This window comes from Cervus elaphus, chromosome 7 (assembly GCF_910594005.1).
Source record: "Cervus elaphus chromosome 7, mCerEla1.1, whole genome shotgun sequence".
In the NCBI taxonomy this organism is placed as follows: domain Eukaryota; kingdom Metazoa; phylum Chordata; class Mammalia; order Artiodactyla; family Cervidae; genus Cervus; species Cervus elaphus.
The window spans coordinates 27,849,379-27,869,206 of record NC_057821.1 but is presented as its reverse complement, the minus strand read 5'-3'; the positions used below and the strand labels follow the sequence as shown (position 1 = coordinate 27,869,206).

Sequence of the window (19,828 nt, the reverse complement as noted above, 5' to 3'; positions counted from 1 at the left end):
GAAACAGAGTTCCTCCTGGACTCAGCTGAGCGCTGGAAGCTGGAGTGCGGGAAGGAAAGCCTGGGATGTGTCAGGTCAGGGCTCACGGACCATGGCCTGAAGAACTCACACACTCTAAGAAAATCCTTTAGAATTCTGTAAACTACTTCCAACTGTAATACAGCCATGCCCACGCTCTCCTACAGGAAGATTTAAGTGTGAAGATGAGACCTACCCTAGACTAGACTGCCCCACAGTAATCCCCCCCCAACCTTCCCTTTCCCCTGGAGGGCTATCCACACCGGCCACACGTGCCCAGCCTCCTTCCCAACCCCTTTCTGCCCCTTGGACCCACATTCCCTCGGGCTGTGTATGCTTTTCCGCCAACAGTCATCCAGTTTATTATAAACTCAACATTTATTGAGAACAAAGGAAATCAATTAGCACAGAGGCTCAATTTCATCAAACTTCAGCTGAGGGTGGGGAATGGGGGTGGGGTGGGGAGCATGGGGGAGGGGTGGCCAGCCCTGAAGTCACCCTCCCAGGAAAGAACCAGCTCTGGGAGACAGGGGCTGTCAGACCTCCAGGGCCTGGCTGGGAGCTGGCTGAGGAATGTGTGAAGGGATAAGGGAAAGAGGAAACGGTAAAAACCCCCAGGCGTGGGCTGTGGGCAAGCGGCAGAAGTGGCTGCTGAGCTGGTGGCTGTCCAACTGGATGGAGGCTGTGGTCCGATCTCACGGGTTGACAGGGGGCAGGGAGCTGAGCTCAGGCAGCAGCTCGGGGTGTGGGTCCAGGCGGGCCAGGCGGCTCTGCTCCAGGGCAATGGCTTCAGCCGAGTGCTTGCACTTCTCAGAGCCACACTGGCAGGTGAAGTACTTGCTTTTGATGTCCCAGAAGCGGTCACCATAGTCAAACCTGTCAGAGGAGCACGAGAGATCTGTGGGGCCCAGACCAACTCCAGAGCACCCACTCCCATCTTCAGAGAGGCTCTAAGTCCTCCTAGGTTCAAATGCCCCGGCAGCACCAGCATTGCCTGGGACCTTGTTAGAAGTGAAGGCTCTCACGACCCACCCCAAACCTACTGACTCAAAATCAGGACTCTGTCTACAGTGACTTCAGAGAGGCTCTGCTCTAATCCTTGCCTGGAAACCAGGCACTTGCCAGCCTTCTGCTTTTGGTCTGGGGCTTGTTGCATCTCCCACACCCCTGGCTGAGCCTCAGGAGGCCTCACCCCAGCTCCTCCCCGGCCCGGATATCTCGGGAACTGAAGAAGGCGATGCGTGGAAATCTCAGGTCTTGGTGCAGCATGAAGACCCGGACGGGGATGATGTTGGGGTCACACAAGTGGTTGATGAAGCGGCTGATGTTGCCGTAGTAACGGGCATCGATGCAGTACACCTCTCCATCCTGAGGGGGGAGCACCACTCATCACATCTACCACCACCCTGCTGGCTGGCCAACCTCCTTGCCCCACCGATCACCCAGTCCCTCCTCCCCAGGTTTCCATCTGCTGCTTGAGAGGAGGACGGCAAGGGGGTCTCCTGCCCACCTTGTTGTCTAAGTCGAAGAGATAAGAATCGTCCTCTCTCACATCAGCCTCGGCATCAGAGATCAGTTCTCCGACATACCTGTTGGGCAGGAAGCGGTGGTTCTGGAGGTAAGCAGGGAATTACTGGAAGTAGGCTCCAGGCCCTCTCTCTCCCCACAGCCCGGGATTCCTCTTTCACTGTTTGTCAGCTGCCCCAGTCACTGTCCGTGAATCTCACAGATCCACATGGCTGGGGTGGGTGACCCAAGGATAGCAGACATAATGTGGGAGGGAGGGGGTGGGAGGTCCCCATCCAGAAGGGGGATGAGGAAGAGGAGTCTGGGGACACAGGCATGTGAGGGTACACAGAAAACAAACTCTGGCCAGTTGGGGTCCCCCCGGACAGCTAGATCAACAGGCAGGACCGATAGTGTGGGGCAGGGGTCAGAAGTGTGGGGCCACTGGAGTAGCAGTGGTGGGGTAGCTACAGGGAAGGTTGAAGCTGCACCAGAGGATGATTTGGGAGAGCATGGAGGTACCAAGCCTCTGGGGTGAAGGGATGAGTATCTTGGCAGAGGGCCTGGGTGGGGAATCTGTTCAGGCGTGGACGTGGGGAGGACGAGGAATCACCCAGCAAGGTCGGGCTGAGGACAGGAGAGAAGTGAAGACTGCAGGAAGGGATGGAGCCCCAGAAGCTGTGAAGAACTGGGGAGGAAGCACCCACGTTTGGAAAGCAGAGGGAGAGGAGCTGGTGAAGAGGAAGAAAGGATGGGTTGCAGGTAAGGATGGTGTCATGGGAGCCAGAGCTAAAGGGGTGGCGGATGCCAGGAGAATGCAGACTGAGACACAGGGGTCGGGGTGTGGGGACCGTTGAGAGGAAGCATCAGCAGAGGGAGAGGGTAAAGGCAGACCTGGGCAGGGATGAGCAGGGAGTGGATGGGGGGGAAACTGAGACCCAGCAGGAAGAGGCCGCTTGTCTGAGTCAAACTGAGAGATGACATGATGGAGGAAAAATGAATGGTTTCTTAAATAGCCAAATAGGGATGAATTACTTTTTTTTTTTAAAGCCAAAGAAAATTAAGTTTGAAGGCCATGGGGTAAAAGCTAGGAGACATGGAGAAGTTACAGATGCTAGGAAGAGAAAGAACCGACGGATGGACAGGCCTGAGGCTCCTGAGGAGGTGGACGGAAGGGTAGTTGTTATCACCTCCATTTTGCAGACAAGAAGAAGGAGGCTCAAAGAGGTTGTGAACTTGGCCGAGGACATCCAATGGCAGAATGGGGCTCAAACCCTGGTCTGTTAAAACTGGGGCTTTCCCCAGTTGAGAAGGGTAGGGGAGAGGGAGTGTGAGGCTCAGAAAGATACCGATGGGGAGGGAAAGACGCAGGCCCTGTGGCCTGGGCAGAGTGGAGGCTCAGGGATGGGGGTCAGAGGAGGCTGGCCAGGTGGACGCACTAGGGAGAAGGGCAGAGAGGGATGCCTGGGAGTCAGCCGTGGCCCCGCACCCAGCCCTGTGCCCCCAGAAGCCAAAGTACCCCTCCCGCTCAGCTACTCACTCGCAAATGAAGGTACCCTGGGGAATGGTCTGCAGGGCACGGACGCCCCAGCCCATCTTGGCTGTTCGGTAGAGTTGCAGTCGCACCCTGGGGGTGGGAGAGAGGACGGTAGGACGGTATTGAGGGAGGTGACGTGGAAGCTTCCCAAGGGAGAGAAGTGGGGGGGAGTGGGGGGGGGGGTGAGGAGGGCCAAGGGGCGGGGACTCACTTGATGCCGCTCTGCACAACTCGGTTCTTACAGTTTCTCCAGCAGGAGCATGCCTGGTTACACTCAAAAATCAGTGGGGGCTCGATCTTATTAAATTCCTGGAGTAGCCGCCCATCCTGGGGTCAAGGGAGGGGAGGACAATGGTTTTTGTGTGGTGCCTCCCTCAGCTGCCCAGGACTCCCAAGACTTCACCGAGAAATCCACTGCTGACCCCACCCCAGACTCAGGGAGGCCACGTATACTCTGAGTTCATCCAACAGGAAACCCACAGCCATCGCCCTTTATTTGCATATACCTGGGCCAAGTCTCTGTCATGGCAACATCCTAGGAGTCTCGAGTCTCGCCCTGCCCTCTCTGCTACTTCCCCCGCAGGATAGAAGGCAAGGACAAGGCCCCAGAGAGCTGGTGTCAGAGGCCAGCTCCTTTGGAGGAGTGGAGGGGTGGGTTGCCAGGGCACATACCTTGTCATACCAACAGCGGATGCTGAGCTGGCCACACAGGCAGTTGGAGCTGGAACAGTCATCCACACACGTGCAGTGCTGGGGTAGGAGGCAGGGTCAGCTCACCCCCCAGAATCGGCCCAGGCCCCTCAGCTTCCCCCCACAAGCCCCCCAACTGCTGTCCTTTCTCTAGGGTCCACATTGTAAGGTAGTGGTGGTGAGGGTCCCAGGAGGAGGGGGAATCAAGATGCTGTTGATGGGGGTATCACTAGGGCCACCATGAGCCCATGTGATAGGACACAGCTTCATAGGTCCTAGAAAAAGGCTCCCCTCCCCAGGTGGATGCAAGCCCACACTAGAGGTCCCTTTCAGCCCCACCACCTTGGCCAGAGCCCTTGTTGGCCCACAACATGCCCAGCTCCACTTGGTGGCTCTGGGTGCCCCTTTGGGAGGAGGTCCCAGGGCCCCACTCACCTGCAGGTGGGTGATGTTGCGGTCAATGTTCATGGTGGACGTCTCGCAGTTCTCCGAGATGTACTTGTAATCCTCGGGGCAGGGCTCCCCGTCCACACCGTTGACACAGGGGATGGGGACATTCTCATAGCCCCGAGCCACATCCCTGGCAGGAGGGGAGATGGAACTGGATGGCTAGGGCAAGGGGTGAGGGCTTCCCTAGGAGCCAGGAGAGGGCTGGGGGAGAGGGGAGAGGGTGTTCTGGGGGTTCATCGGGTGTGGGGAGTAAGGTTCCAAAATCAGAGGCAGGACACTTAGTTAAAAATCTGAATTTCAGATCAGATAATCAGGAAATAACTTTTTTAGTACATGGCTTCCCTGGTGACTCAGACAGTAAAGAATCACCTGCAATGTGGGAGACCTGGGTTCAAACCCTGGATTGGCAAGATCCCCTGGAGGAGGGCATGGCAACCCAGTCCAGTATTCCTGCCTGGAGAATCCCATGGGCAGAGGAACCTGGCAGGCTACAGTCCACGAGGTCACCGAGTCGGACAAGCCTGAGCGACTAACACTTTCACTTTCATGTCCCAACTATACTGCTTAGAACACTCTTAAACATTTTAAGTATGTGTTGTTCACCTGAAATTCTAATTTAGCCAGATGTCTATTTTTATTTGCTGTATCTGGCAACTCTAGCTATATGTGTTGCAGGGGGGAACAGAGGTGGTTCTGGGGACTTCGAGGCTCCAAGGGGCCTGGGGAGGGGGCTCTGGGTGCGGAGAGAGCCCAGGCTCACCGGCAGATGATCTTCTCTGTGCGGATGGCCCGATTCCCCACCCCGAGCCGGAGCTTGCGGTTGAGCTGGAGGGCAAACCACACGTCGGAACGCTCGGGTGTCAGGTCCCACGCCGTGTCCCCCTCCTTGTTCCGCAGCTCAGGGTTCGCCCCGCGTGACAAGAACAACCTGGGAGGGGACAGGGAGCCCGTGGGGTGCCTGGCCGTGAGAGGTGGCAGAGGGGTGTGCAGGGGTATGTGTGCGGGGGTGAGGGGCTCACAGCACGCAGTCGTGGTAGCTCTCCCGGGCCGCAATGTGCAGGGGCGTGTCCCCATGGTAGTTGACAGCGTGGAGGTCGCAGCGGGCGTTCAGGAGGACCTCGGCGATGGCGGCGCTGCCGGTGAAGGACGCCCAGTGCAGGCAGATGTTCTCCTCCTGTGGAGGTGGAAGGGGGCGAGGCTTGAACCCAGCCGGCACCTAGGCACAGGGTAGGACTGAGCCCACCTCCGGCATCCCCACCAAACCCTCACTCACGTTGTCGGTGAGAGTGACATCCGCGCCCCGTGTCAGAAGCATGCGGATCACTTCTATGTGCTTGTGCTCTGCAGCCCAGATGATGGGGGTCCACCCGCCGCTGTCCTGGGGGCGGGGAGGGAAGGGGGAGGGTGGAGACTCAGCTCCCGCCCTGCTCACACAGAGTTCCGGCTCCACCACTCACAGGCAGTGGGGTCCAGGGGCAGGTAATTTAAGGTCTCTGGGTCTCAATTTCTTCATTTATAAACTGGGACTAATAGTGTCTGTGGCTCAAGACTGCAAAGTAATTTTTCTCTTTCTAAAATATATTTCCTAGATCTACCCGCTCACAAGAGAAGCAGGGATCCCAATAGCAATAACCACCCCTAGGTACACAGATTGTTGTAGTCTCCAAAAAAATATTTCCCACTTAAAGGAACCAGAGTTTCCTAGAAAGTGGTAGAGTCTGAGTCTGGCGCAGGATAGCTGCTGACAAGGATGCTCTCAAAGACTACTAGATCAGTTCAAAGCCACAGGAGCCTCTGGCAAGGGGCTTCTTCTGGACAAAGGATAGAACGGCTCAAAGATCAAGGAGAACACAGACTAAAACACCTTCAACAGGTGAAAAACTGAGTTAATACTGGCCAGTTCCAGAGATTAAAGCAGCAACTCATTTTGAAAACTGGTACAGAAAAACAGAAAGAAACAGAAAAGAATAAAGAGAAATACAAGTGAAGCAGGGAAAAGAGACAGGAACAGACTGGAACAGTGTGACAGGCAAGGAAAGGATCAGAGGTCAGACGAGGGAGAAAGGGAACCAGGCTGCTGACCTGGGCATTGACGTCCACCTGTCCCGTGCTCAGCAGCAGGCTGACCATCTCCAGGTTCCCAATTTTGGCTGCGTGGTGGAGGCAGGTGGAGCCGTCTTCCTCCTGGGGGAGATGCGGGTAGATGAGCCCTCAGGCTGGCACCTCAGGCCCAGCCCCTGAGCCCAGCCCCGGCCCGTCCGGCCACGCACCTTGCTGTAGACACAGCCCCCGCGCTGCACCATGTAGCGAGCCACGTCCAGGTGGTTGTTCACCACGGCCTCCATCAGTGGCGTCCGCTGCTGCTTGTCCACGGCATTGATGTTGGCTCCAGCCTGCACGGAGGGGCTGTTGGCACCAGGAAGGGGCTGGGTGGGGGTGGGGTGGGGTGCTAGTGGTCCCAGGCGGGGCCCACGCTGACCTGCAGCAACACATGGCAGATCTCCACAGAGCCCTTCTGGGCAGCCGCGTGCAGGGGTGTGCGCTTGCTCTGCTGGTCACTCTGGAAGTTGGGGTCCAGGTTGTCCACTGTGGGGAGAGCCCACCACACCGGGAGAGGGAGGGACACGCGGTGAGCAAGCTAGGGGGTGGGTGGCATCTCCTCCAGGAAGGCTTCTCAGGACCCCAAGTCGGGTCAGGGGCGCCCCCTGGGCCTCCCCTGTGCTCACGACCACTGTGGCACAGTCTCGTGACAGCAAGACGTTAAGAGCACCAGCTCTGCCCAAGTTCAAATGGCCCCAGCCCCTCAGTACCCTGTGCACTGGGCAAGCCAGTTCACCACTCTGAGTCTCTGCTGGGAAGATACAAGTGAGTGAAGGTGCGTAAGCTCTCAGAACAGGGCCCAGGGCCTCTGCGCTCCTTGCCACCACAGTCCCCATCACCACAGGCGACCTGTGTATCTGCGTCCCCTACCAGCCTAAGTCCTTTGGGGCAAAGACCGTGTCCCACGTGGCTGCCCTCCTGGCCCTGAGCCCAGGGGTGGGCACATAAGTGGAGCTCAGGTAGGGTCTGCTGAATGAACAAGGGGGACACTCACACAGCATCAGGATCACCTTCTGCAGCTCCCCTTGCTTTACGGACAGGTACAACTGCCGGGGGTGGAACCGGAGCTTCTTCCGCCTGCCGGGGTGAGGGCCCCTCAGATTCAAGTATCAACCCCGAGAGCTACAGATCCACACTCCCAGCCCCAGTCTAGCGGCTGTGCCTGCGTGTGCATCCCCTACTCACCTCTCCGACTCCTGGATGACCAGGGCCTTCTCCAGGGCCTCCCGGCCTGGCCCTGGTGGCAGCCCTACAGCTGAGAGGCAGCCCCCGTTGGGCAGGGTTAGGGAGGGCCCCGAGCTGTCGATGGTGTCGGCCAGAGGGTCGCAGGGCGGACGCCGAGGCTCCCCCTGCCCACGCATCCGGGCACTGTGGGAGAAGGTGCAGATGTCTAGGGCAGATGGGGACTGTGCAGGGAAGAGACAGAAGGCAAGGGCGAAGCCAGTACCTGGGCTGGGAAGTGTCCGCTCTCCCGGGGGCATCCTGGGCCAGGGGTGGGGGGGCGGGGGCTGCAGTGCCAGCCGGTGGGGTCACCCCATCCCCCCGAGGGATGGTCACCTCCTGGGCCTCAGATGCATCCTCCCCACAGTGAGGACAGAAGACCATTCCGTTCAGCTGGGACACACAGGCCTTGTGGAAGCGGTGGGCCACACGGAAGTCGGGGTGACACTCCAGGAAGGTGCCCTAGGGGCAGGGAAACAACGTGGTCAGATTCCGGGAGCCCCTGCCCCTGTGGGGGCATGCCTCCTGGCTGCCCTGCTGGTTACTCACCGCCGTGCAGAAGTAGCCACAGCCAGGGCAGCAGTGATGTTTGACCATGCGCGCGCGGTGGGTCTCACAGAGCACCATCAGGGCCACACGGCTGGACGGTCTCATGGTCTCCCGCTTGAGGATGGCAGCATTGCAGCCGGACAGCTGTGGGCAGCGAGGCCGGGTGACAAGAGGTGAGGCTGGGCTCTCGGGCTGCTTGCCCTGGCATCTCGTTTGCTACCCCCTGGGCCCACCTCTCCATCCACACTCTCCGTGGCCATGCACTTGTGCCCCGCTCTCTCGCTGATGCGGTCTATCTTGGGGGCCTCCATGCGGCAGCTGCAGAGGGGCAGCTCCTCAAACCCGCGCTCTGTCTCCAGCGAAGATGTATCATTGGACACCCCTTGGACAGAGGGAACAGGGAGCTGAGGAAGGCCCAGCCTCTCACCTGCCAGGACCCCTCATGGGGCCTCTCACCCCCACCCTGACTTTCCCTCCATGCTCCAGAACCCCCAAAGTCTGGTCATGGACACCCCAGCTCCAGCGGGGTCCCCCTCCTCCCCATTCCCTCCGGCCCTGAGGGCACCCCTAGCGGCTCCCTATCCCGGCAATCGGCAATTGGCAATTACCAGCGTGGTTGGGAGAGAGGGTCCCCTCGCTGGGCAGCTCCAGGGACCCCAGAGGGACCTCCATGTACTCACTGGGGCCTGAGGAGCCCACACCATTCACTCCTGACACAGAGACAGAGAGAGTGAGAGTGCGAGCTCACAGGTGCCTGGGCGCGGGGGTGCATGCGGAGCGGGGGTGTGCATGCGCACTCTCTGGGGGCCAGGAGGGGGCTGGAGGAGGGGACCCCAAAGCAGAGGGGCCTCCTTACCTCGTGGCTCCTTGGCCCTCGGAGGCTCTCGTTTCCGCCGTTTCCGTGATGGCTTCACCCATGGGCTGTCCTTCCGCCATTTCTTCTTGGCTTTGCGGCGGCCGCTGGAACCACTCTGGGGAGAAGGAGGAGCATTAGGGAGTCGGGTGGCCCCCAGCCCGTAACCCGCCTCCTTGGAGGACTCAGACCTCCGGTCCTGCAGTCTCCACTCCTCCGGGGCCGCCGGCCTCCAATCCTACCCTGTCAGACTGATTGCCGGACTCTTCATCTTCCTCTTCTTCTTCTTCCTCCTCCTCCTCCTCTTCTTCTTCCTCCTCTTCCTCCTCCTCTTCTTCCTCTTCCTCACTCAGTTGTTCAGCCAGAGCTTCGACCTCAGACTGGAAGAGAGGTAAAGCTGTGGCCCCCCCCAGGCCACAGCTCGCTCTTGGGGAGAACTTGGGAGAGAGGCAGGGTAGGACACATCCAACCCCTGGGACTCAGAGAAGGAGGTATGATCAAGAAAACCATAATTCCCCAAGGACAGTTCCCTGGTGAAGATGACTGTGGACAGGAGAGGAAGGAAAGGCTGGGTACAAAGAGGGGGTGTGGCATGTTATACAGCAATGAAAAATAAGGTGCTATGGTGACATGCAAAAATGTGATGATCTTGGCAACAGAATAGTAAGCAGGAAAAAAAAAGAAGTTCCAGATAACAAATGTATAGTATGAGACTCTATGAAGTTCATAAACAGGCGAAACTGAAAACACTACATGAACAGCTAATCAGAAATGCTATAATGAAATCAGGGTGATATCGTCTCAATCCACTGATCTTAACTTCACTAATAAAAGACCAAATGTCCAACACCTGATGATACAACAGGAAGCATCTATCAAGTCTTACCAAACTAAAAAGAAAAATAACAGGCCTCTGAGGCTGATCACACTTCTAGATCCATGAATTTACAAGAAGAAACATTGGACAGAGAATTACATGTCAGTTCCCACCCAATCAGCCAACTCCTAAGTGTGATGCAGGACAATTGACTTGGTTCCTTTAACAAATGAATGGCAAAAAAAAGCTTATTTTTTAGAAGGCAGGGAACCTATATACCAAGAGAGACCTAAGATAAATAGTCAGATCAATGTGTGGACCTCATTTGAAACTTGACAAATGAAAACCCATTTATGAAACAACTGAGAAAATGTGAAGACTGACTGGTAGCAAGGCGATGGGATTAAAGAATCATTTGTAGGGACCTCCCTGGAGGTCCAGTGGTTAGGTCTCCATGCTTCCCCTGTAGGAAGCATGCGTTCTATCCCTGGTTGGGAAACTAAGATCCCTGTAAGCCACATGTTCGGCCAAAAAAAAAAAAATCTGTAAATCTTTTGAAAACAGACAGAGGTCTTATGTTTAGAGAGACTTATGGAAATGTTTCTAGATAAAATGAAATGGTGCCTGGCATTTGCTTCGAACCAATCCAGTAGGTATAGGTATCAAGGGAGGAAGAGATGAGTCAAGATCTGCTGTGTATTGATAATCCTTTGAGCTGGGTGATGGCCACCTGGGGGCTCACTATTCTATTTTGTATGTGTATCTGAAAGATTCCATGATAAAACAAACAAAAAGTAAAAGAGGCAAGACTAAGCATTATGTTGCACGGGCAAACACACATGTGAAACAAACCAAACATACACGTGAAACAAACCAAACAAGAAGCAAAGGAATAAACAAGCAAACAACAAATAAACCATAAAACGAGATGTTAAACCCCAAGTCCAGGGTGGTGATTATCACTGTGGAGAGGGACAAGGGGATGGTATGGGGTGGAGCACACACTGGAAATAAGTTATAGATAGTATGGGGCAGTGAACTAGTGGGTGTTCAGAAAAGGAAAGAGAGGAAAAAGTGGGGCAGCAAAGACTGGAGAATGAGCCCTGGATGCGGGGGGAGCACGGCTGGGAGAGTGGCCGGCTCCCTCTCACCTTGCTGTCAGAGTCCACCCGCTCATCCACAGAATAGGAATCATAGTAGAGGCTGAAGTCATCCCCCACCACCGTTTCCCACTCCTCCAGGGACCCAGGGTCCCCCTTCTCCAGGGTCACTTCTCCTGAAGTCCGTGTAGAAGCCAACTCCTCTGACTAGAAAAAGTTGAAGAAAAATTGATGCTGCTGGCATCACCAACTCACCAACCCATTTCCTGTGAGGGTAAGATGGAACCCCAGCTCTGGGGCTGCCTCAGAGCAAGCTCTCAGGGGGAGAGGCCCTGTTCCTAGCCCCTCCTGGCTCACCAAGCCACCTCCTGAGTTCAGCTTCCTCCTTTTGGCCACATCTGGAAGGAGACAGAGACAGAAAGGAGTGAGGCTGGTACTCTAAGCCCTTAGCACAGGCCATAGCAAGCCACAGGTAGGTGGGGGATGGGACTGACCTGAGGTCACCTTCCCCAGCGAGTGCACGTCATCACTCATGCGGAAATGCTGCACTTCAGGGGGCCGCTTCTCAGGGACTGGGGGCTGGGGGCCGAGAGGGAGCACACTTAGGGTCAGGGAGCATCTATGGTTCTGTCTGGATGAGCTGAGAGCCCCAGGTTGGGGGTGGGGTGGTGAGCCACACCCTCAGAATTGCCATCCAAAGTTCTCCGGCAATAAGAACCACGTCAAGCCATATTCCCCTTCTAACACTCAACCATTCATACACGCAAAAGCAGGCCCCTTGCCCCCTCCTTCCCACATGGAAAAACACAAATTAAGGCCTTGATCAAAGCTACCCAAAGCAAACTCAGAACAACATGATATCAAGAGCCCTAAAAACACTGTCATAAAGATTCTGAGATTCTGGGGCTCTTGTTACTTCCCTTGTCTCCTTCTCTGTAGAGATTCACAGTAAAACCTTTAAAACAGCAGGAAGAGTTTCAAAGAAGGGAGGGAGAAGTTCCCTTGGGGCTTGCTTTGAGGTAGAAAGGAAAGGTGGTTTGAAGTCTCTATAGTTGTTATCATAAGAGTAATTAAGACATGACGACATAATTAACTTTTCAACATTTGTATCTTCTACTCTCCTCTCCCTAAGAGCACAAACCTCAGGAAGATAGGCATCTGGTATGTTCCTAGATTAAGCCCCAGTAAAGAATCTGCAATATAGTAGCCCCTTGGTAAATATGTGAAGCAGTCACCTATCCGATAAGAAAAGGCCTAAAGCTAAATTGTAAAAAAGAAGCCCACGGGAGTTTATGGTTAATTACCCTGTCTCTCCCACTCCCACAGCCATCCCCCTAAGCCTCACCTGTCCATTTCCTGGTTTGGACATGGTTTTCCTGGCTCGATGAACCTTGGGCTGCCCCTCTGGGCTGGCTGTGGCCGGAGGGGGTTCAGGCCCTGCTGCTGGCGCCCCCTGGGCGCCCGGCATACTCAGCAGCCTCATAGCCAAACTCTGAACTGATGGGGGTGATTTTCCGGCCCCTGTCATTGACATCTTGGCTCGGCTGGGACAGGCACCCCCTTTGCTGGGGGAAGACGGGAACGACTTTGTGGCATGGCCTGGAAAACACAGGCAGGCAGGCAGGAGACAAGATAAGAAGGAAGGCAGAGTCAGAAGTTACCCCACCTCACCCCTCCCCAGACTCCCCCGGCCTCTCACCCAGCAGGATACGACCCCCATGGAGGTCCCCATCTCCCTCGAGATTCTCGGGTTCATCCCCAATGAGTGGTGTGGCCCCTACAGGGGTGTCAGCCCCCTCATCGCCGACAGTGACCGTGACAGAGGCTGGGGATGAGGGGCCAGCAGTCTCCAGGGAGTCGGGGCTGGCCTTGGGCAGGGTCTCCTCACTACGAGGGGTGTCCCCCAAAGAGCCATGAACTGTAATGGAAGAGAAAAAGTCCAGGGCTAAGGGCTCAGGAGATCATGTGTTGTGGGGGAGGTGAAGGTCCAACAGGGCCCGTTTCTACTGCACTCACCTCTCTCGGTGGCTCCTCTGGGCTCCTTCTCCAGCACCAGCGCCCCCATCTCAGCGGGGGCCTCCCCCTGGGAGGGGACACAAGGGATAGGAGGGCTGGTCAGTCCGGTAGGAAGTTGGGGGGCCCAGGACGCCTGGGCCCTGGGTAGAGAGAGCAGGCTCCGGGGCCTACCTCTTCCTCTATGGGCCCCCCCCCTTCCGCGGCCTCGGCTGCCCGGAGGGGCCGCACGACCCCTCCCCCGGGCCCGCATCAGCCCCCTCCCTCTAGGCAGACCCCGCATCTCAGGGGCCGAGAAGAGAGGAGGGGGAGGGGGCGGGGCCTCTGCGCCCCGGCCCCGCCCCCTCCTCCCGGCTGCACGCGCCGCTCCCCCTTTGTCCCCCAGGCCGCGGGGACCCCGGGCACCAACCCCTCCAGCGCCCGCTGCCCCCCAGCCCGGTGGACGGCCCCTCGTGCCCCTCGCGCGTGCTCCTGGGGCCCCGGCGCCCGCCGCCCACTCGGGGGCAGCCGGCGGCTGCACGCGCGCCTCCGTGCCCACTCCCCCCACCTCCCACCCCCTGGTCCCCTCATCCGCCCCCGGTGCTGGCCCTCCGGATTGCTGCAAGTCTCGCTCGGGCCCCCCGGCCCCGTTGCACCCCCGGAGCATTGCACGGGCGCGCGCTTCCCCCGGGCGCGCGCGCGGGCATGCACCCGCCTCTCCCCCTCCCCTTCCGCACCTCGGCGGCCGCCGCCGCTGCAGCTCCCGCCGCCGCCGCCATCGCCGCTTGCGCGGGGGGCCGAGCCGGCGCGCGGCCGCCCCGGGTCACGTGGGTTGGGAGGGAGGGCTGAGAGGAGCCTTAAAGGAGCCACCACGCGCTTTCTGGCCATTTTCCCCCCGAGAGCGGCCTCGGAGATGGCAGTTCCTGTCCTAAACTGGGAGCGGCAGGGGAGAATTGCTGCCATTCCTGGCCTCACTCTGCTGGGAACCGAAGGCGAAGCACGCCTGGGTCCAGGTGTGGCTTCTCCATCTCCCACCTGGCTTTAGGTAATTAGCGGAGCGTCTGAGCCTTCCGGCTCTCGTTAGTCTGTATATCCAATCCTACCCGCGTGTGCTTCTCCCGCTTCTGGTTTCTTTCTAGTTTTCTGGGTCACTGTGGATTGAAGCCTGGGCCTCTTGGCCTCGCTTCTCTAACGAGCAAGAAGGGGGCGATGGGGACGCGCGGAGGACACCTTTAGTCTTAGCTGGTCCTAGCAAGCGGCTTCAGTGTACCCTGGAGCAGCGACCCCTTTTGAAAACCTGGGGCTGAATGTGTCTCCCGTTTATGCCAGACATGTTAAGCCACCACGTGCACTAGGGATCCAGGTAAGCCCCCAGAGGCCCGAGTCATTACTATCTGCAGACACTCTAGTAAGTAACGTTTTTTTTTTTTGCCAAACACTTTACAAGCATACTAGGCACTCCGTGGGTCATAGCCCAGCCAGTAGTGGAAGTACGAATGGTATTACACCGAGACACAGAACTTTGATAGCAGCATTCAGGGTACCATCTCTTTAGGTCTTACATGTGGTCAAAGTTTGGAAAATAGCTGTACTTGCAATATTCTACACAGGCAAATGGTTAGGATATAGGGCACCTGAGGCCAATTCAAGGCCTTCTGGGAACTGTAGTTCTCTGGTTAAGAACCGTTTCAGAGCTTTCTGGGAATTGTAGTCTTCTCCATACCAGAATCCAAACAGCGGTTTTTAGCTTTCTCCAGGGCATGAGCCCTTTCCCCAGACCAAATGCCCAAACACAGGCTTCTGCTTACAATTTTGATGGGCACAGTGATCACAACTATAGCTCATTCCTAGCCATCATACCCAACTCCTCAACTGGAGCAGGTTATCTGTTAACACCTCTGCCAAAAAAATCACTGAACACTTGTGCTGTGAGCTGACAGAAATTGAGGATGCAGAACTGGGAGGGTCTCTGGCTAGAGGAGCCCACCTGTCACATTTCCCTTCCCCTGTCAAGGCTCCTTTAGGCATGAGACCTGCATGAGTTGTGACCTCTGAGTACTTAGCAAATGACATCAGAGGGTGGGATGGTCTAAGGTGGGATAGTCATTTACACACAGTTGCCAGACAGAGTATAAAGAAAAAAAAGTTTGTTTTTTTTTTATTTTGTGGAAAACAAAAGCCAAAAAAGTAAAACCCCAAACTCCAGAAAAAATCCTAAAAAATACGTTTTGTTTTCTTAAAAAATACTGTATAAGTCTCTACTACTCTCCCTCCCCCCACAACAGCCCTTCTGTGTACTCTCATCTAAGTGCCCTACCCCCCACCCCCACCACTATTTGTAGTTCTTGCTGTTGTACCCCACTTCCCAGTATCTACCCAGGCTGCTCACCCCCATATTCTCTTACCTGCCATCTTATTTTGTTCTCCCTAGAATTTTGGTGAGTCTTGTACCCATCCCATTTCCCCAGCATGCAAGAACTGTCTCCCCTTCCCTTCTCCAGAATTCAGTCATCCTTTCCCCCTACCACTCCCTCTCCCAAGGATCTATTCCAAGCAGAAGCAGGTAAGCTGCCTCCTGCCAGATTCCCTCCCACTTCCCACCCGCACCCCCCACCCCCCCCCGCCCTTCAAGAAATGTCAGAACCTCTTCCTGGGCAGCCTTAGCCAGGAATAAAACATTTTCCAGTCTCTCCCCCCCCGCCCCCACCACCTCATTCCATAAGCCCTTTTCCCTCCCTCCACATATCCATGCACCTCCAAGAGAAGAAACTTTCTCTGGGACCCCCTATTCCCTTGGCCTTCTCAAAGAACTCTCCCTCTCTCCATCTTTTCCTTCTGAAGAGGCAGGGTCTTCTCTCCAAGGAATCTTCGGCCCCTTGCTGTGTGTCTGCTCAGGCTCCCACTGTACCTGCCTGCCCCCCGACCCCCCACCCCCCTATTCTCCTGGACCAGGGAGCCCCTCCCCACCTCGCCCAGGGCCCCGGCGCCCGCCTCGCTAGCGGATGAGGACATTGATCTCGGCCACACTAGCCTCCAGCACGTTCTCTGCTGTGGTCTTGCCGTGCTGCTCCTTGAGGTGCCGCCTAATGGCCGGCTTGTGAGCGAAGCGCACGTCGCAGTAGGAGCAGCGATAGGGCCTCGCTCCCGAGTGGAGGTTGAGGTGATCGTGCAGCGTGGACTTCTGCGTGAAGCACTTGCCGCAGATGCCACACGAGTGCGACTTGACGCCGCGGTGCACGTTCATGTGGCGGTTGAGGTTGCTGCTGTGGTTGAACTGCTTGCCGCAGCGCGGGCACATGAAGATGAAGTGCTGGGCCCGCATGTGGAAGACCAGCTTCTCCACACCCTGGAACACTTCCGGGCACTTGGTGCACTTGATGTTCTTTAGGGGATTTCCGCTGGAAAAGCCTCCGGGCAGGGGTCCCCGGCCGCCCCCTGCCCCCAGGCTGCCCCCCGCCCCCCGGGCAGCCATGGCCACCGCTGCTGCCTCCACAAGGCCTGAGGTGGCCCCCACACTGGCCCGGCCTCCAGGGATCAAGAGCAGGCCCTCCCCTTCCGCGTCCTCAGACAGGCTGTAGCAGGCTTTCACCACACCCTGCGGTGGGGCCACAGTGCTGGGAGGCACGCTGCTCTGGGCCAGCTCCCCAAGGTGGCTGCCCACAGAGCCTCCAATGCCCAGACCTCCTCCCAGGCCCCCGGGAGGCTTGAGCCGGTGTGCCACCTCCAGGGCTGATTCCACCTTGACGATACAGATGTCAGACACGTCCTCGTCCTCGTCCTCATCCTCTTCCTCGGCCTTCAGCTCCAGGTCCTCATCCAGTGGGAACTCTAGCTTCACAGGCCGCAGGAGTGGAGGGGGGAGAGGAGGCGGGGGCGGGGGTTTGGGGGCTGGCTTTGGGGTCCTGGCAGGAGGGAGCAGGGATTTGGTGGCACTGACACTGCTCACAAGGCTGGCATCGCTGACCCCATCCTCTTTGAGGCCTATTTTGGGCTCGATAAACTGGCTGAGGGCGTTCCGGCATTTCTCCACCACGTGCTCCATCTGCAGGTAGGACGCGGCCGTCAGGTAATTAACGATATCCCTGACGGCGAATTCCAGGGCGCCCGTATAGCAAGAGAGGAGCAGGTCAGCCACTATGCGTGCACTGTGCATCAGTGAGACCTGCAGCTCAGAGCTGGGATTCAGCAGGAACTGGTCCCGCAGGAACGGCGAGCAGGCGGCCAGGATGACCTTGTGGCCGCGGAACTTGAGGCTGTCGGCCACAATGGTCACGTCGCAGAACCGCTCCTCTGCGCGAAGCTGGTTCATGTTCCGCAGCGTAGCGGCCTCGTGGCCAGGCAGCTGGAAGCGCAGGACTTCCACCCCAGAGGCCATTGTGGCGGGGGGTGGGCAACCCTGGTTGGGAAGGAAACGGGTCAGAGACAAAGGTCTCTGGCTTTGCTAAGCCAAGGCCCCAGGCCTTGCGCTCCCATTCTTGGCAGGGCCCCCCAGCATCAGATCACCCAGTCTTCAAGCCTCTTCCTCAGTTTCCCCAGCCCCCGGGGAGGCGCTGTCCCTTCGGGAGAAGGGAGGCGTGGTTCCCGGGGGCGGGGCAGCGGCGTCCACACCCCCCAGCCCTACCGCCCGCGATGATGGGGCGAGCCCGCGCCCACAGGGGAAGGTCGGCAGAAGAGGGAGCAGAGGCCTGGGGTTCTGGGGTGACCCGGGTTGCAGCCTCTTCTCACCCCGCCCCTTTTACCCGCTGCCCCATTCCTCCGCCGCCCCCTTGCACGTTTGCACGCGCCTTTCACGTCCTCCCCCCCTGCCTGCACGCACCGTGCACGCCCCCCCCACGTTCAGAACTCCGTGGCACGCCCCCCCCCGCCCCACGACCCTGAGTGCACGCGCCGCTCACCTGGCTGGGTTCCGCGCGCTGTTTTTTTCCCCCCCTATTTCCCCCACCCCCCCCCGGGGCCGACTGCGCCCCCACACACGGGCAGGGCCTGGGCAGCGCGCAGGCGCGGGGGTGCACGGGGCGCGCGCGCGGGGCCGGCTCCGCGTGGGCGTAAGGGGGGAGGGGCGGGGGCGGCTCGTGCAGTGTGTTCCAGGCCCCGCGCGCGGCGGCGTCGTCGAGAACTCGGGGAGGAGGAAGAGGGGAGGGAATTAAAGGAGCAGGATTCCCCCTTTCCCGACCCCCCTTTCTTCACCAGCTCCCCCCACACGGTTAAAGGGCCGGACGGCCTGGCCTCTCCTTTGGCCGGTATTATTTGTCCGCCAGAGCGGAAATACGTTCCGCACCCCCCTCGCTCTGGCTCCCCCTCCTCTGTGCCTCCGGGCCCCGCGGCCCGTCTGCGCTTGCGTGCCAAATGCCGCGCGGAGGCCCGCTCGCTGGGGCCCGCCCTCCCCATTCCCTGAGGCCGGCCGCGCAGCTTGCTCCTCGCCCCCCGACGCGCGCTCCCCGCCCTCTGCTCTCCCATCCTCCCTGGCTCCCCGCGGGCGGCGCTGCCACCTGCTCACGCGTGCGGTACTTCTCTGACCCAGCTGCGCGAAGCGGAGGCAGAGTTGCAGCCACGGCCCCTCCTGGGGTCCCAGACCGCCCCGTGGCTACCGAGATGTTGGTTGTTTTTGGTTGCCTATGCGTTCATCCCCTGTTGATTCTGTTCATACTTCCTCCAGCCACGCTTTCCTATTTTTGCAACTGTTCTGAAGCTGGTAAACACCTCAGCACTCCCGGCCTAAAAGATATTTTAACTTTCTACAAGGCCAGACAATCCTCCACTTCCTCTCTGTCTCAAAATCTTAGCAAATCACAACCATCCTTTCCTTCCCTCCATTCTCAGAATCGATTCTAACTTCTTGCCACGGCAAACGCCCTCGTAAGGTCGATGACCTTGCCCATTTCACCCCCTACAATATAATAGACCTAGTACTAATTCTTCTAATTATGTGAAGATATGTATTAGTAGGACAAGCGTCCATCCTACCCCTGCTCCTCCACCATACTGACAAGGTCAGAACTCCATCGCCCTGAACAAAGTCCTCCCTCAGTTCTGCCCCGTTGCCTTCTCTTTCTCTGTTCCTCCCAGACTGCCGTCTCTGCGCTTCAGCACCTGCGTTTTTGAGCGTCTTGAAGACTGGTTCCCTTCCCGCCTTCTTCCTTGCACCTCTCATATACCTGTACTCATTTCTGCACCCAACCAAGTCCGGGTGAAGAAGCCTCTTTTGCTTGCCGCGTGGATTTGTTTATTACATTCTCCAGTAGACTAGAGCATTATCCTTACACATCAGTTTTGGTGGACTGTTTAATATCTGTGTTCAGTCTAATGGTTTCTCCATTAGATGGCCAGCTTCTTGATTGCATGAATCATGTCCTGGGTTATGTTTTGCAATAAAAGTCATACAATAAATGACTGACTGTTGAAGTCATTCCTCTTCAGTTCAGCCGGCATCCACCCATAAAAAGTTTGTTCCTGACTTAAACTGGATCCTGAACTTAAGGAATGCCCTTTTAGTTGGGAAGTGAGGGAAGTGTTCAGATAGTGCCTCTACTCTTTGCCTTTCTCTTTTAAATTCTCTGACTTTTTTGCCTTCACCCTGCTGATGCTTAGTCGCTTCAGTCATGTCTGACTGTGTGGCGCTATGGACTGCAGCCTGCCAGTCTCCTCTGTCCATGGGATTCCCTAGGCAAAAATCCTGGAGTGGGTTGCCATACCCTCCTCCGGCAGATCTTCCCCACCCAGGGATAGAACCCAGGTCTCCTGCATTTCAGGCAGTCTTTACCCCTGAGCCGCCTTCAGCCAGTTCTCTCTATTCTAAAATGCCCTCTTTGTAGAAATATGTGTTGTTAGGCCACATGGATTGTGTTGGCATTTGTGTCAGATTTTCAGACACCCCTAGGCTCAAAGCCATATCCCACTACGTATGAAAAGAGGGCCTTTGGGCAAGTTCCTTCTCTGAATCACAGTATCTTTATCTTTAAATTGGAGGCCCTGATTCCTCACAGGGCTAATGTAAA

General features: G+C 57.3%; 2 protein-coding genes across 5 annotated transcripts; both read right to left on the bottom strand.

Moving 5' to 3' along the window:
• Positions 1–377: 377 nt before the first annotated feature.
• EHMT2 (euchromatic histone lysine methyltransferase 2) lies at positions 378–13,633 on the bottom strand. 4 transcript variants are annotated; one of them, XM_043907830.1, is made up of 28 exons: positions 13,571–13,633; positions 12,858–12,924; positions 12,541–12,759; positions 12,187–12,440; positions 11,336–11,420; positions 11,199–11,239; positions 10,893–11,048; positions 9,167–9,304; positions 8,928–9,042; positions 8,680–8,781; positions 8,305–8,453; positions 8,072–8,215; positions 7,749–7,984; positions 7,487–7,669; positions 7,296–7,378; positions 6,681–6,787; positions 6,472–6,594; positions 6,284–6,385; positions 5,475–5,579; positions 5,221–5,375; positions 4,962–5,129; positions 4,187–4,331; positions 3,734–3,811; positions 3,273–3,388; positions 3,065–3,151; positions 1,529–1,607; positions 1,211–1,386; positions 378–894 (listed from the first exon to the last, which is right to left on the bottom strand). In XM_043907830.1, exons 1-28 carry the CDS (start codon positions 13,610–13,612, stop codon positions 714–716), a joined length of 3,636 nt encoding a protein of 1,211 aa, XP_043763765.1. In that variant the 5' UTR covers positions 13,613–13,633; the 3' UTR covers positions 378–713. The 4 variants fall into 4 exon arrangements, with proteins under 4 accessions (XP_043763765.1, XP_043763763.1, XP_043763766.1 ...); XM_043907828.1 differs by having other exon boundaries at positions 12,858–13,633; XM_043907831.1 differs by lacking the exon at positions 8,680–8,781.
• A 1,909-nt stretch (positions 13,634–15,542) lies between these two features.
• On the bottom strand, positions 15,543–18,110 carry ZBTB12 (zinc finger and BTB domain containing 12). The gene is made up of 2 exons (XM_043907819.1): positions 17,729–18,110; positions 15,543–17,229 (listed from the first exon to the last, which is right to left on the bottom strand). The coding sequence occupies exon 2, from the start codon at positions 17,206–17,208 to the stop codon at positions 15,829–15,831; it is 1,380 nt and encodes a 459-aa protein (XP_043763754.1). The 5' UTR covers positions 17,209–17,229; positions 17,729–18,110; the 3' UTR covers positions 15,543–15,828.
• Between the last annotated feature and the right edge of the window lie 1,718 nt (positions 18,111–19,828).

Excerpts from the sequence above, each read along its gene's own strand:
- ZBTB12 (XM_043907819.1), bottom strand. The coding sequence starts at position 17,208 with ATGGCCTCTGGGGTGGAAGTCCTGCGCTTCCAGCTGCCTGGCCACGAG.
- EHMT2 (XM_043907828.1), bottom strand. The coding sequence starts at position 13,500 with ATGCTCCGGGGGTGCAACGGGGCCGGGGGGCCCGAGCGAGACTTGCAG. Across the intron at positions 8,782-8,927 it reads GAGGGCCAAGGAGCCACGAG|GAGTGAATGGTGTGGGCTCC; the intron begins GTAAGGAGGCCC and ends TCTCTGTGTCAG. Across the intron at positions 7,985-8,071 it reads GTGGCTACTTCTGCACGGCG|GGCACCTTCCTGGAGTGTCA; the intron begins GTGAGTAACCAG and ends CCCTGCCCCTAG.